We start from the raw sequence: 14281 nt of genomic DNA, 5'->3' as shown, positions 1-14281 counted from the left end.
AAAATTAAATTATGTTGCGTGAATAGTGCTCCCTTGTCTTTCTTTCAACTGCATTATTATTTATATATTTTTAGCCACCAGGGGTCGTTAAACCTCCGAGTCGCAGGTAAATTGACAGGTCATGTAGGGATTTGCTAGTTTCTGATCATTAGCTTTCTTTGAACACTGCATCCTTTACAAAGTCCTCATTTTGTTTTGGTCAATTTCCAAATGTGACAAATATTTTATTTGGAGTGTCCCGCCAGAGGGGAAATTACAGCGCGTGTAAAGAGAAAGAGAAAAGTATGGTCGAGTGTAAAATAATGGAATGCCGTACAATAAAGAGGGACGATGACTGCGTTGAGTATGATGATGATAATAAGAGAGGAAAGGGCGAGGAGAGGGGAGCGGGATGGAGGTAAACAGACGATGGGAGGGGGAGGAAGAGGAGGAGGAGGAGCAGCAGCAGCAGCAAGCAGGCACTCGGTCTGCTCGGCCAGCAGGAGGACGCAGCAGCGGCAGCAGCAGCACAAGGAAGACAATGGACTGCTATCTACCGAACAGAACCGGATATTAAGGTATGGCTAACTGAGCTGAGGCGTGTCGGGCGATTTCAGGGTTCGTCGTTATGTGGTTTGCGCCTCTCGGCGAGGTAGGGAGGAAGGAAGCGACGCGGGTCCGCAGACAGACACCCAGCGGGGCCTGGCTCTCCTAAACCCGCCTCCGGGTCCTAAACCGGTGCTGGTGACACGTTATTACACGGCCGCTGTTTATGACACAGTGCGTGGATGTGGAACATGTACTCGGGACGTGGAGCTGCTTTTTCTTCACCACGCCGAGCTCTTTTGTTTCTCTTTGGATCCTATTTTAGGATCTTCTATGCTGTATTTACTCCTCGACGGTGGCGGCACTAAACAATGCTGCAGAGGCGCATTTTGATGGACTAAAACCACAATGAAAATTGGTTTTGGTGCAATATTATGTGTTATTTGAAACGCCGAATTTTACATCAGCGGAGTATCTTGCAGTATCCGAGTTGTGCCCAAAATGTTTTCAACGAAAAGCAAAACCTGGTGGCAATATTGTGTTTTTTCTATGGAAGTTCGCAGTAAGCTGCGTCCATGCCAACACGGCCAGACGCTCACTGTATACATGCCAGAGTGAAGCTCTTTACACAGGGCCATCGGGCCTGGGAGTTAACTCCACTTGTGCAGGGATTGTGAATAGATGAGGGCATTGTGTTGCCATAATGTGTCCTCTGTTCGCAGTCATGGTCATGCCTGTACAGGCAGCATATTAAAAATAGGGCAGGAAGAAGCATCTGCTGCTGCTGCTGCTGCTGCTGCACCAGAGGCTCTCACATTGTTTTTAAACGTGTTTGCTACCGTCGCTTACAGCGTGTTAACGTAGGCTGACAACCACCAATCAGAACTCTCATCTTATACAACAACATTTGAGCTACAAAAAGACAGCATTCAAGGTGGCAAAATTACTCAAACTTTACAGAAAACAACCTCTGGTTAAAGTATCAGAACTGATTCAACACCTGTCCTTATAAGTGAAAGTAAAAAAAAAAAAACTGAAACATAAAAATGTAAAATTGAAAATGAACTGTTACTGTTAAAAATATCCATTCATCCATTACACAATATAAATTTTTGATAATTTGGCACATTGTAAAAAAAATAAAAAAAAATTAATTTCCACCATATTAACTTGCATCATGTTCATATTAAGCACTACAAGCTAAGTTCTTACAGGAGAATCAGGACTCGACTGACAAAAGCAAGAGGAAATCAGAACAAAAAATACACTTTACCTTTGGAATGTCAGATTAGACATATCATTTCTGAATGCCAGAAGGTTATGTTTTTTAGTTTGAAAAGGCAATGCATTAGCCACAAATCATTCTTGTAGCAAATACCCCCCCCCCCCCACCCCAAAAAAAAGTTGTAATAAGGCTATGGGGAATATCTTGCTTGCGCAAATCTGTTGCTTCACTGCTGTTGATGCTCCCTGGGTCACGTTCTTCCATGTCGCTGCAGATCTCATTCAACCAAGAGCTCAAGGGCAGTTGACTTAACTCTATTTCTTTTTAACGTTGTGTTGCATAGGTTGGAAAACAGTGACAACCCATTTTTTACAAAGGAGTAGAAAGTATCAGTAGTTCAAATGTAGCAGTCAGTAGCTTTTATTGCCGGTGTAGCACTCTGCTAATTTTTCTTTGATTGTAATTTGTTTACATTGTAAAGTTCACCTCGTTATTTCAGTGCCTCATAGAGAAGTGTCACAAACAACCTGTACAGAACCGAATTGAGTGAGGGGCTACACCTGTAAAATCAATAAGGTCTTAAGTTGGACAGTCTTAACTGCCATATAAGTGTAAAAATGATAGTTACACACTATATAATAAAACAAAGATACAACTTTATCAAGCAGAGCTAGTTAGCATGGTGACTTAGTTATTAGCACATCTTCCTCCCAGTTTTGAAGGCCGCGGCCTAGATATCTCACATTCTGATTACAAAAATTATCGACACTTCTCAGTGATAATTTTTTGCACACGGATTGATATTACTGTGGACTCGCATAGAAATAATTTGGCGCAATGATGCTAAGACAAAAGGATGTGTAAAAGGCAGAGAACGTAATTTCATACTTATGATTTTTATTTATTTTTTAAAAAGCAGCAACGTGTCTACTGGAAAGCAGAACAGGCTTACACAACAGCATGTCTACCATTGCAGACTCTAGGTAACATCAGATCATTTAATATAAGCTGTCACCTCTTGTTAGAACATATTGTAATGACCCCACAGGTGGTCAAGGATAGACACAGCATTATAAAAATGTAAAAAAAAAAGAAGCCACAACTGATGCACAGGGATGCAACGTGCAGGCTGGCTAACCTGAGCTAACAGCAGCCAATGCTTTCATCTTCTGACACTATACATCACTCACCAGGCCACATCATGCCTTTTAACTCATTCACTACCATCCATTTTCACTGAAGCAATCCCCTTCGCTCCTGGCTGTTCTACTGGATTTTGACTGATTTTGTGTTCTATTGCTATAAAAACATGGAACATACCAAAAGAAAGATTAGAGTCTCTTCTTTCATCAGGAAAAACAGTATATTTGTATGTTTCCTTTTTGCAGCAATTAGCATTAGAATACAGTATAGCTAAGTTTCATTATTATTCACATTCTTGTTTAAAACACTGGGGAAAAGAGCTTTTTGCAACATTGCCCTGATTGATCTCTTATACGCTGCTGCCACCTGCTGGCCGTTTTTTGTAATAACTACCATTGCTTTATGCGACCTCTTCATGTCAGAAGCTGTATCAAAGCATCCTGTATGCTCTAACAAAACAAAACAAAAACACATACAAAAAACATTTTGGGGAGTGAAGGACACAGTATTAAGAAAACGTATTTATACGTTATTTTGGGTTTCAATTAGATTCAGTCACACATGCTACAGTGTAGAACATAAGAATGGCGACCCCAAGTGGACAAAAATACTAACTGCACCTCACATGCATAGTTTGCATTTCATTAAAAAGCTTAATCGTTTTTATCCAATTACTCGAATAGATAGAATAATCGGAGCAATCGAATGAAATAATTATGGTGCTATTCTCTGTGAGACACTTTCAGTACAAAATTGTGCTATAAACGAGTAAACATTTTGATGAATCACTGGTTCTTATTTTTATCCTTATGAGGGCGAATCACCAAATGCATGACTTATACAGCCTGGCCGTGATCTTGACCAAATGACAAAAGTAACCTCAAACCAAAAAGCAGTAGATATACAGTAGTTGTTCTTGAACCGATGAATGATGCGGAAAATGTCGCCTTGGCTGACGCCAGCTCTTTTCTGTGTGTGCGCATTTGTTCACATTGGCCCAGTCAAGTTCACATGATCTCTGTATGAGAAACCACTGGTTTGTCAAGACAGGATCACAAGATGTGCTTTGATTGCAGCGTGTGTGAATATCTTTAGCCTCTAGGTTAAGCGTTGCCAATGGTGAGCATGTCATGCTGTGTTTTAGCTACTTCCACTTTTAATTTTGTTAGAACACATTAAAAGTAAACCATTCTAGTCTTTATCTTATAATCATTGTGTGTTTCTTGCTGCAAACAATGGTGCACATTTCTTCATTTTGGCCTTGACTCTTGACTGTGGCATATTTGAATGATCACATTCTGCACATTTCCACAAGTGAAATAAATTAAGAGAATAATGGAAATGTCAGTAGTAACTTAGTAACAGTACTATAGACTTTTTCACATTGCTTGGCATAATAAACGACTAATTCAGTATGCCTCCTTCTGAAAAAAAGCTAGCCACTCTTAATTTTGTCACAATTCATCTTACTTCTCTTACCAAAAAGTAGTATACTTTAAGTACATAATATAGAGTATACTTAAGTATACCTAAGTTTATTTAACTTCTAGGCTATCCAACCACATTATCTTTAGGGCCTTATAAATAAATGTAACCTATAATTTTGGTTCCTTACTTAGCGAGTGCCTTCTAAGTATATACTGCAGCAGGGGTGCCCAAGTTCGGTCCTCGAGAGCTCTTCCTGCCTGTTTTCCATGTTTCTCTCCACTAACACACCTGATTCATGATCAGGATCGTTATCAGGCTTCTGCAAAGCTTGCTGATTAGCTGATCATTAAATTCAGCTGCACTGCAGGAGGGAAACATGGAAAACAGTCTGGATAGGGTCTCTGGAGGATCGGACTTGGGCACCACTGGTCTACAGTTTGTAAACTTTTAGTATATGTTTTAGTATACTTACAAGTACACTTAACATTTACTTGGTGGAGTATACTTCCAAAAAGGACAAGAAAAGTAAACTGGAAATATACTCTCCTAATTTTGAGTATACTTCAAGTATACTTAAATATACTTGGCTTTGGTAAGGGTTACATAATAATTGAACCCCCCACACTTTGTTTTCTCCACCCATGATAGAACCTAGCGGGCTAACAGCTGGACTGAAACAATGGCAAAGGGTAACCAGAGCTGCTTTATACGTTTTGTTGGATACACAGATTAGCATGGGCTAACAGCGTTAGCTTCTGTTACGTGGCACATACTTCCTCAGTGCAGAAGTTGGTATGGTGAAGGTTGGGGGGTATTTGTGTTTGTCGATGCATGCAGGTAAGCACACTAATTGACAAGTGGATAAAGTGTAGTGTAGCGGCCTGCGATTGGCTGGCAACTAGTCCAGGTTGTAGCCTCCAGCTGACCTAATGAGAACAAGCAGCACAGAAACAAGATGGATGAAAAAGGTCTTGACCATGAATGTTTTTGTATATATGGCACCAAATTGGACCAATTGTAGTGCATGTAGTTGGGTTCACCAGTCACTTGCGCAATCAATATCTTTATTCTTTATTTCTTGAAGAATATGAAATCTGTGATGGTTAGAAGTGCCACCAAAGTATTGCAATATTTGATGACACCATATGGCAATTTTATAGCACACTGGACCAGGAAACAAGTATTAAATGTACAGTGCTGTTGTGTCCAATATGGCCGCCGTGTTTACGCACGCCATGTCACAGCGCTGACGTGGACTGGACAAAAATGTCCACCAATATGGTAGCCTACAGGGTATGTCATTATTGTGATAGTAAATCGGTAAACCTTTTTTCAGGGAATTAAATGCCATTGATATTTGCACTTTTAACAGACTCATAGAATGAAGGAAAAATAAGTCGTGTTGTTTTAACTCACTAGAATCTTCTCCTGGTCGTCATGGAAATGAAAGCGGTACTCGGCTTTGGTTCCGGGGTTAACAAATTCATGACACAGGATAACTCCGGCAGGCTTAATAATGGAGTGTAAAGTGTGCCTTCATTATTTATTCTTAGGGTATTGTGATGAAAGTCATAGACATGCTGTCAAGACACCTGGGAACTGTTTTAAATTGGAGAGGTGGTGGGGGGTGGGGGGGGGGGGGGTTCACAATATGTCTCCTTTAAAGGGAATGCTCTCCAGATGTAGAAAATGACTCAGTCAGTTAGGATAAAAATATAAATAATTACTACTGTGGGGAAAACATATGATCCCACGTTTGTATCTAGCTTCTGACCCAAGTATTTTCCATTATATGTATTTCATCACTGGATTTTAAAGGCTCAATTTAGGATGACAGTTTGTCGCCATATGGATTTTATAGATCGCAAGTAATGGGAAACTCAACTTTACAAGCTGTTTTTACTGCATGCATGTTTATATAATGTTTCTGATTGTAGTTGATTCTGAACAATTCTTAAACTAAATTGTAACTGTGATGCCTGCTATTATCAATCCACGTGTTGGATTCATTCTGAATTACTTCCCAAGAGGCTTTTACACTCGAACCCTGACTACCCGTGGGGTATTGGGACCCGAGCACTGCCACAAATGATTGTGGGCCCTTCCTGAAAGGGGTCATTGCATATAAATGCCGCAAAATAACGCCAAATGGTTGGAGATATGACGGCTATCTCCCTTCTTGAAGTTATTTGGTGAAAGACATTCCTTTATTAATATAAATAAAGCAACTTATGAAGGCAGGTTTGCTGGAGGTTAAAATGTGTTTTGAAGAATAAAACCAAAACAGTTGATCGCTATCAGTCATCTTTGTTGTTTACAATCAAACTGGTCCGGTTCGAGTGGGATAAATCCGATGTCACACTTTTGTGGAATGCAGCATCAGTAAGCTGCATCAGCAGACAAGCAGAGCATACTTTCACTTTTGCATGAGGTGCATTCAAGACACATCTCAAAGGTGAAAAAACATTCTAGATCAGTGACCCAACAGTAAGATCTATCAAAGATTCCACCAGATGTTACCAACGTAAAAATGTGTTTCTTTGGCAGTGAATAGCGAGATTTTTTTCAAGCGAATGAGAACGATAGGTTCCAAGAACAAATTCCCGAGTATGCGAAATCGAAAATTCCTAACCGCGATTATGCGGAGGTTCACTGTACGGTATAATACAGTGGTCGACCACAATGAGATCTGATATGCAGATCTTTGCCCAGCTTTCAAAACAAAATTCTTTTTTGAGATCAGTTACATTTGGATTCATTCTACTCTAATTTTGTTAACATTGACTGCCATGCAAGTATGAAATGAATTCAACCAGCAATGTCATGCAAAACGTGAAAACATAACACACTTGATATTTAACACTAGGCAATGCTAGGCACGTCAGCATTGTTGCTCAGCAAAGTTAGCCTGCCTTGTTCATTGGTCCCTGCACTTTAATAAAAAAAAAAAAAAGGACTGCTTTGAGAGGACTGAGAAAAAACATCCCTCATCAAAAAGGTCAAATCTGAGTAGTACTTGTCCAGAACAAAATAAAAATAAACACATTTAAATAGCCTGAAGAGGTTTTGGAGCGTTATAAAATATTTTTGTCAACAACGACTCTTTGACAATAACCACTTCTGTTATGAATGATTCCGTTGCTATTCATGATAAAATGGAGGTAATTGTTTTAACAAGCATTTAGCTCTTTCTGGATTGTGCTTTGTGCAAGATGTTCGTAAGGCCTTAAAAAAAAAAATCTACATTCTGAAAAACCTACAACGCCAGACTTAGATCTTTACTTCTTAAAGCTAGCCGATGATTTTATAGCAGAGCCACTTGCATATCTTTTAAACCTTAAAGTTGTCACTAGGAAAATTCAAAAAATTTGGAACTCTGATTTTGTTCTCCCATTACAATACCTCTAGTATTTTAAACAACTATAGTCTATATTTATATAGTTGCTATGGGCCCTCAGTAGAAGCTGTTGCTTGGTTTCCCAACTACCTTGGAAATCGGTCACATTAGATAGGATGGTGTATGCTGACATTTTATTTGTTCACAAGGGTGTGCCACAGGGTTCTGTGCTAGGTCTGCTTTTATTTACCAGTTATGTGAATAATCTTCATGTACGGCAAATGCAGGACTCCACCTTTATGCGGACGACACCATTGTATAGTAATCTTCCAAAATACCTTTGTGGTCATTCAAAACACACTGTGTGATCTGTAACTTGTTTTAAATGCAGTTAAGACAAAAGTTGCATTTTTACCAGACAAGGACCCGGCCACATAATATACCTATGTTTTCTACTCTTGGTGCAAAGGAGGCTGAGGTCGTACACTTGTTACAAACATCAGGGCATACTGATTGACAAATCTCTTCATTCTAAATTGCATGTACTGTGTCTTGTGAAAAAGCTAAGGCTAAAACTGGAATTTTATTTCAGGAATAACTTGTGTTCTTTTAATGTAATGTAATCTCTAGCCTTTTTACTTGTTTTAGACTACGGTGATCTTTTATACATTCTAAAAAATGTCTCCATCAAATTGATCCTGCCTAGCATGCATCCTTGAGGTTCGTAACAAATTGTAAAGCTCTGTCTCACATAGGGCTGGGAGATACAGCTGAAAAGTGTATCATGATATTTGAAATCAGATGATATTGATCATTTCCACATATTATAGCTTAACCTGCTCTGATTAGATTGAAAAACAAAATTACACATTTAGTAAAAAATACCTACTGGATCCGGGCTGTTAAACGTTCCCTGCGATCACAACGTGTTTAAATTATGAGATTTGATGAAATTATTTTGAAACATTTACTGAATAACATTTATAAGGATTCCGAGTGTTCAGATGTCACGTCTTGTGTTTGTCACCAGAATTTCACCCAATTCTGTTTGTGACTTCTCCCTATTTTACATAATCCTTTTATTCAAAGATTTATTTGGTTTGATGTTTTTATGACATCATCAATGTATTAGTTTTGAGAGCGATATGATTATTTTTTTATGTTCATGATTTTGTTGACATCATCGGTGCGTTAGTCACCAAAATTTAAAGGGATAACATTTAACAGCGATTTGTATACTAATATACAACTGTGAACAATTGAAACATTTTTTTTCATCTGTGGGTTTGTTACAAAAGTGTAATGGGACCATCCATGCTTGGAAGAAATCTTGATGATGATAACCAAGGCCTCTGGAAATACAGTATAACCTGTTCAGTGGCGGTAACAAACATTTAAAAATAATGAAATAATGAAATGTTGCTAACATACATTCATGGAATAGATCCAGACTGTCATTATTTTAAGTTTCTCTTCTATTCCCGTCTCACAGCTCATGTTCTACAGACATGCTGCCACCCTCATCTCCATTAACCTGCTGTTCACCGGGGGACATTTGAATTATCAAACATGATGAAGACAGAACCTGCGTCAGCCACGGCGGACAGTGGGGCCTCCGCCGGGAACAGCGGGGGAAGTGGGAGCTCCAACATGCGGAGCGCCTCACCACATCGAAATGCATACGAGGCAGGTCTGGCGGCTCTGAAGAAAGCCACCGATCACCTCAACGGAGGCTACGACCCTGCCTCGAAACCAGCACCCTTACCTCGGCCAAACGGAAGGGGTCGTAGATATGGATCAAATGTTCACCGCATCAAGAATATGTTCATGCAGATGCAGTCACCGGGAGATGAGGAAGATGGTACCAAAGTGATTGGTAAATAACAATAGTTTTTTTCCCCGCTCTCTAAACAAGCTCCATAGTTAACCATCCTTTCATTGGCAGGAAACGAGCAATCAGTCAAACTGTCCCTGCCAAGGGCATCGAGCCTCAACGAGAACGTCGACCACAGTGCCCTGCTCAAACTAGGGGGCACCGTTTCAGAGAGGGTCAATCGTTTTGACATAAAAACAGATGGAGAAGGTGCGAGCACCTCAGGCTTGTCCAAACTCCAGGCAACCAGGAGGATGTTTGAACAACGGACCTTACAGGTCAGAAATGGCCTCATTTTATGTGCTTTTATTCCAATAGTGTAGCTGTAGCTAGCTCGTGCGCTAACGTGTGCAATTGCGTGGCAATTTAAATAACAACGTCAGCCTGTTCTGTAAATTGTGGTAATCAGGGAAAATCAATTTTTGGAGTGTAGCTATTAGCTATCTGAATGCTGTAGTAGTAAAAATTGGCCAAGAAATTGTAACTAAGTTAACTTGCAACTGTGCTAGAAAGCAACTGATGCGAATGAAGGTCAGTTCAAGTGCGACATTTTTAGCCCAAAAATCTGGAAAAAACTGAAATGGTGAAATACAGTTTAATGTTACATAGCCACCATTCAGACAGGATAAGATTCACATGAACTAAAACAAGATTAACATGAAATGGTTTGGTTTCCTCCAGGAGAAACAAGCTGCTACCAACAGGATTTTGCTGAAGAAGGAGCGAGCTTCTGGTTTCCAGGACAGCCGTCTGGACGTTGTGGCACGCTTTAATGGCTCAACCGAGGCTTTGGACTGCTTAGATGACCCCCCCATTCCCGCTCCTGCTCCCGTTCCTGCCGCTGCCGCTGCAGCTGCTTTTGGGCCAGCTGAGGCCGTCAGTCCCACCGTGAGCCAACTCAGTGCTGTGTTTGAGAAGGTCGATGGACAAAACAATGTCTACCTCCCCAAATGTCGGTCAAGACCTGCCCCGGCACCAAAGCCAAACCTTCCAGCCAAATCAGGGGCTGCTAGAAACCAGGTAAGAGGATTTGTTTGTGTTCAAGGAAATCTTTTGGAAGGGGATTATTTTAGCCTCAATAAGAATACTTCACGGCTTGTCTCATTAAGCCACTTTCTTCCTCAAGTGGTGACTTTAATGCCGCGCTTATGGATTTACAGTTGATTACGTTCACTCTTGTAGTTCCGCACCTGACTTTTACACTTTGATAATCCTGGGTTAGCTCTCCATTAGCCTTTAGAACCTACTTAGTCCTTACAGATTCATCAAGATGCTTATTTGGTCCATTAATATGACAGCATTACAGTTTGTGCAGGTTTTTGTTGCCCATCTTTTTAAAGATTTTTCAAGATGCCTTTTGAACATAATATTTGAATATACTCATAAAACGTGTCTGAAATCAGCTAATCATTGTGACATTATCCTTCTATGAGGTTGCTTTTTGATGATGGTGCAATATTTGTGTACCACTGCACACAAAGTGCACCAAAAAAGAAACAGGACCTCAAAAGCACAATGGATTCATGCAGTTCTGTTGGCGAAGCCAAATTCAGACCATCTGAGTGTCAAAACAGAAATTGTTTACCAATGTTTGATTGGGTAGATTTAGTGAGCTTGTAGCCTCAGTTTCCTTTTGTTAGGCGAGGCGGATGACACAATGTGGTTTTCTGCAGCTGTAGCCCATCTCTGACACAAAGATGCTTGTCTGCAAATGGTTCAAACAAGTGGTTTAGCTACTATTGCCTTTCTTTTAGGCCAGTCTGTCTGTGTCCCTCAGGAGTTATTTATTTTCTTTTTCCTCATCATTTTCCGTATAAGTATATCAAAGAGAGATTGTGTGAAATTTCCAACACATCGTCACCAAATGATTATACTCAAACCTGCAACCATGTTTATTTTACTATGTGTTTTATGTTTTATTTTTTTATTATGTAGTATTTTTTCATTCTTTTTTTCATATTTATTTATTTTATTTGTTTTATTTATAACCTCTCATGTTGACCACCATCTATTTTGGAGCCCTGCTCAAACTCTTGATTTCTTGTATTTGGACTGATTTGTTCTCATAGGAAATACATAGGAATTGAATTACAGTATTTTATTTCAGGTTCAAACTACAGCTTTACCTCCATAAAACATTTGTTTCTACAGGCAATGTTTTAAGTAACATTTTAGCATTCTCGACTGTCATACAAGTGTATATAATAGTTCAATTGTGTATAATGTCAAATATTACCAGAAAAACTGTTCACCGTTTCATGGCTTGCGAGAAATTGCTAAATGTCTTTTATTATTGATGTCAACTTATTATCTTTAGCTACATTATTGCAGCCAGGACAGAAGTGCATATAGTGCTCTACTAATTACAGAGAGTAGGGCGAAATTTAATATTTTCAAATTTTAAAACCATCAATGAATGTTGGAGAAAAAAAATTAAAATTATGGATTTTTGGTAGTATGTTGACATATTTTGGTATGAAGTGATTAAGAATGTGTTAAATGATTGTCTCACTCTCTCTCAGATGAAATCGCCTCCTCCGGGTAAGGAGGACTTAGAGGAGGTGTTAACGGGAAGTGTCACCGACCAGGAGGCAGAGGTTGAGGAGACGGATCCGCAAAGTGAGATCGGTGGCGTGGCGCTCAGCGAGGAGGAGAGATTAAGGCATTCAGGAGATCAGCACTCCAACTCTGACAACACTTCATCTTCTCCCCATGCGGAGGCCAAACCAGAGTCAGAATCCCATTTGGCGCTGACAGAAGACAGGGGCTCCAGTACGGTGGCTGCGTTTGGTCAGGAGCCTCTTACGCAGGAACAGGATTGTTGTAGGGGGGATGTTGATGCTGGAGCTAGGTTGGTTCAAGCTGATGTCCATGCTTCACTTGAAAACGGGGAAAAAGAGCCACCGGCTTTTGAAGTTACAGAAGCGGACTCTGAGAGAAGGGGCGATGAAGAGGAGAATGACGAGGATGGCTCGAGGAAGGAGGATTACTCCGAGGGGGATCTGGTGGATGTGAGTGCGTACAGCGGCCTTGGCGAGGACGACTCCGGGGGCAGCCAGCTGGACGATGATGACGATGAGGAAGACGAGGAAGCATACCATCCGGAAAGCAGCTGCACGGAAATTGAGGGTCTTCCAGAGGAGGAGGAACCTGTAGCAGCCAATAGAAAGATTCGATTCAGCACTGAGCCCATCAAGGTGAGTTTTCAACTGATACTGCAAGTCATCGCATTTACTCTGTTGGCATTCATTCATTCAGTTCAGTTAAATGGCTGAATGAAAGCGATAATTGATCACTGCCTTGGCTTGTTGGTTGCATATATAATGCAAAAAATATTGGATTTTTTTGTTTCATTTTTGTCATCTGGGGTCACGATGGTGTGATCGAAACTTTTCACTAAGATAATATAACTACTACGATGTCATGTCAGTCATTCTAATTTTTGACGGATAGCAATTAACATATAAAAGGCAAATATGGGAATACATTCAGATTAGTCCAAAATGTCGAGATTAAAATCAGATGGTTGGAAATAGAAATGGTCATTTATTACACTCCAATTATGGGAATGGGGTGAAACAATACATGAAGAAAGAAGCGAATTTAGTAAATGAGCTCATTGAGTGTGCATGTGTGTGTGTAAGTGTGTGTCTAGGGTAAATTCATGCATTGACGTGCTACACGTACTCCCTCAAACACACACATGAGTATGGGGTGTCAGAAAATGACATCATGGAATTGGAGGATTAGCTTTAGAGAAGAATAAACGTGTTGTCTATGTAAGGTGCAAAAAAAAAAAAATTGTTTTCAAGCGTTAGTGGATGTCATGGTTTGATGGATCATTCGTGCTGCTGTGCCATATTTCAGGAGGTTGATGATGACAAGGAAGAGAGTGACGTAGTCATGTCGAGAAGGAATTATTTTCATTTGTAGGACCCAGAAACATCGTTCCACTGACCACTTAACTGAGGTTGCATCTTGGAGCGTCTGAGGTTATATTGTAGCTAGTCAAAGAAGTTGATGGGCAGCCGCCTTTTGCACAGACATGAAGATGCAGGGACATATGTATAAGAAATATGGCAGCTATAGTAATGTAATGACAGGTTGCGAGACATGCTATTACGTGGTTTGTTTAACGTGACCTATGCAACCACATGTCCTTATGATCTTTTTTCACCCCCCTCACTGTCTCTTTTCTTCAGACTCTTAAACAGTATTTATGCAGTAGTCACTGTGAGTCATTGCATTGCTAATTGGCCAAGCTAAAATGAGTTGCAGGTATACCAAATCCTTTTGTAGGAGCTAATAAAAAAGATTTTATTTATTGAGGAGAGTACGTTCCACACAACCCGTGAATCGATGAAAATGTAGTGACTCTCACTGACACACTTCTCCAAATAAGAAGCAAATCTTGCTTGCTACAGGCTGTTATGTCTGTCACTCCAGTTGTAGTTTACTGTAAAACTGACATAAAACAATGTAGGTTTAAACATTGTAAGCTTAAACACCAAAATGTTTAACCTTACCAAGCCTTACGAAATGTCGCCATCTTTGTGCTAACACATAATGGGAAACAACATAGACAAGTTAGCAGAATTAACATCAATGCTATAGCAATTAAAAACCTTCAACACATGGAGCAGCAACACATTAAAAAATAGCATACAACATTAGTCTCAGGCATATATTCTATGTTCTTTGTGGGAACAAAACAAATTCATGTATGTATAATTGGAGTTAAGTTGGGGAC

At 39.9% G+C, this 14281-nt stretch overlaps 1 protein-coding gene across 1 annotated transcript in view; it reads left to right on the top strand.

The window, feature by feature from the left end:
* The first annotated feature begins 438 nt into the window (after positions 1-438).
* ppp1r9ba (protein phosphatase 1, regulatory subunit 9Ba) overlaps positions 439-14281 on the top strand; it is a 29011-nt gene continuing 15168 nt past the window's right edge. Inside the window, exons 1-5 of the mRNA XM_086069058.1 lie at positions 439-557; positions 9151-9534; positions 9604-9809; positions 10213-10551; positions 12054-12728. Of these exons, the coding sequence (XP_085925184.1) occupies positions 9228-9534; positions 9604-9809; positions 10213-10551; positions 12054-12728 (1527 nt within the window). The 5' untranslated portion in view covers positions 439-557; positions 9151-9227. The remainder of the gene's footprint in view (positions 558-9150; positions 9535-9603; positions 9810-10212; positions 10552-12053; positions 12729-14281) is intronic.

Source organism: Leptonotus elevatus, chromosome 1 (genome assembly GCF_054856555.1).
Source record: "Leptonotus elevatus isolate MCC_2025b chromosome 1, RoL_Lele_1.0, whole genome shotgun sequence".
NCBI lineage: Eukaryota > Metazoa > Chordata > Actinopteri > Syngnathiformes > Syngnathidae > Leptonotus > Leptonotus elevatus.
This window is presented reverse-complemented; position numbering and strand designations above follow the sequence as displayed.